The sequence below is a fragment of the Sinocyclocheilus rhinocerous genome, unplaced genomic scaffold (assembly GCF_001515625.1).
Source record: "Sinocyclocheilus rhinocerous isolate Xijiao unplaced genomic scaffold, SAMN03320098_v1.1 C35872852, whole genome shotgun sequence".
Lineage (NCBI taxonomy): Eukaryota > Metazoa > Chordata > Actinopteri > Cypriniformes > Cyprinidae > Sinocyclocheilus > Sinocyclocheilus rhinocerous.
In genome coordinates this window covers 1-677 of record NW_015766263.1, presented here as the reverse complement: position 1 = coordinate 677, position 677 = coordinate 1, and the positions used below count along the sequence as shown (strand labels likewise).

Here is a 677-nt window from a genome sequence, read left to right as displayed (position 1 = left end):
GCCAGAGCAGTGATCTCCTTCTGCATGCGGTCAGCAATACCAGGGTACATGGTGGTACCACCGGACAAGACGTTGTTGGCGTACAGATCCTTACGGATGTCGATGTCGCACTTCATGATGCTGTTGTAGGCGGTCTCGTGGATACCAGCGGACTCCATACCTGAGAGGTGAGGCGTTCAGTCAACAACACTGATCAGTACATGTCAATGAAAGACCATCCGAGCGAGACTCACCGATGAAGGAAGGCTGGAAGAGGGTCTCGGGGCAGCGGAAGCGCTCGTTACCGATGGTGATCACCTGACCGTCGGGCAGCTCGTAGCTCTTCTCCAGGGAGGAGGAGGAGGCGGCGGTGGCCATCTCGTTCTCGAAGTCCAGAGCCACATAGCAGAGCTTCTCCTTGATGTCGCGCACGATCTCACGCTCAGCTGAGGAGAGGCAAGGGTCGCGCGTTAACTCCTGCTATTTCACACCTGTTCTCCCGTGCAGACTATACCGCCACTCACCGGTTGTCACGAAAGAGTAGCCTCTCTCGGTCAGGATCTTCATGAGGTAGTCAGTCAGATCGCGACCGGCCAGATCCAGACGCATGATGGCGTGGGGCAGAGCGTAACCCTCGTAGACGGGGACGTTGTGGGTCACACCGTCACCGGCGTCCAGCACGATACCTGCGGAGGACA

At 57.6% G+C, this 677-nt stretch overlaps 1 protein-coding gene across 1 annotated transcript; it reads right to left on the bottom strand.

The window, feature by feature from the left end:
• Nucleotides 1-4: 4 nt before the first annotated feature.
• LOC107735206 (actin, alpha skeletal muscle-like) lies at nucleotides 5-669 on the bottom strand (the record flags this gene model as incomplete). Its single annotated transcript, XM_016546968.1, has 3 exons — nucleotides 5-160; nucleotides 234-425; nucleotides 504-669. Coding segments are annotated over 3 exons (514 nt in total), but the record flags the coding sequence as incomplete, so codon positions are not given.
• Nucleotides 670-677: the final 8 nt, after the last annotated feature.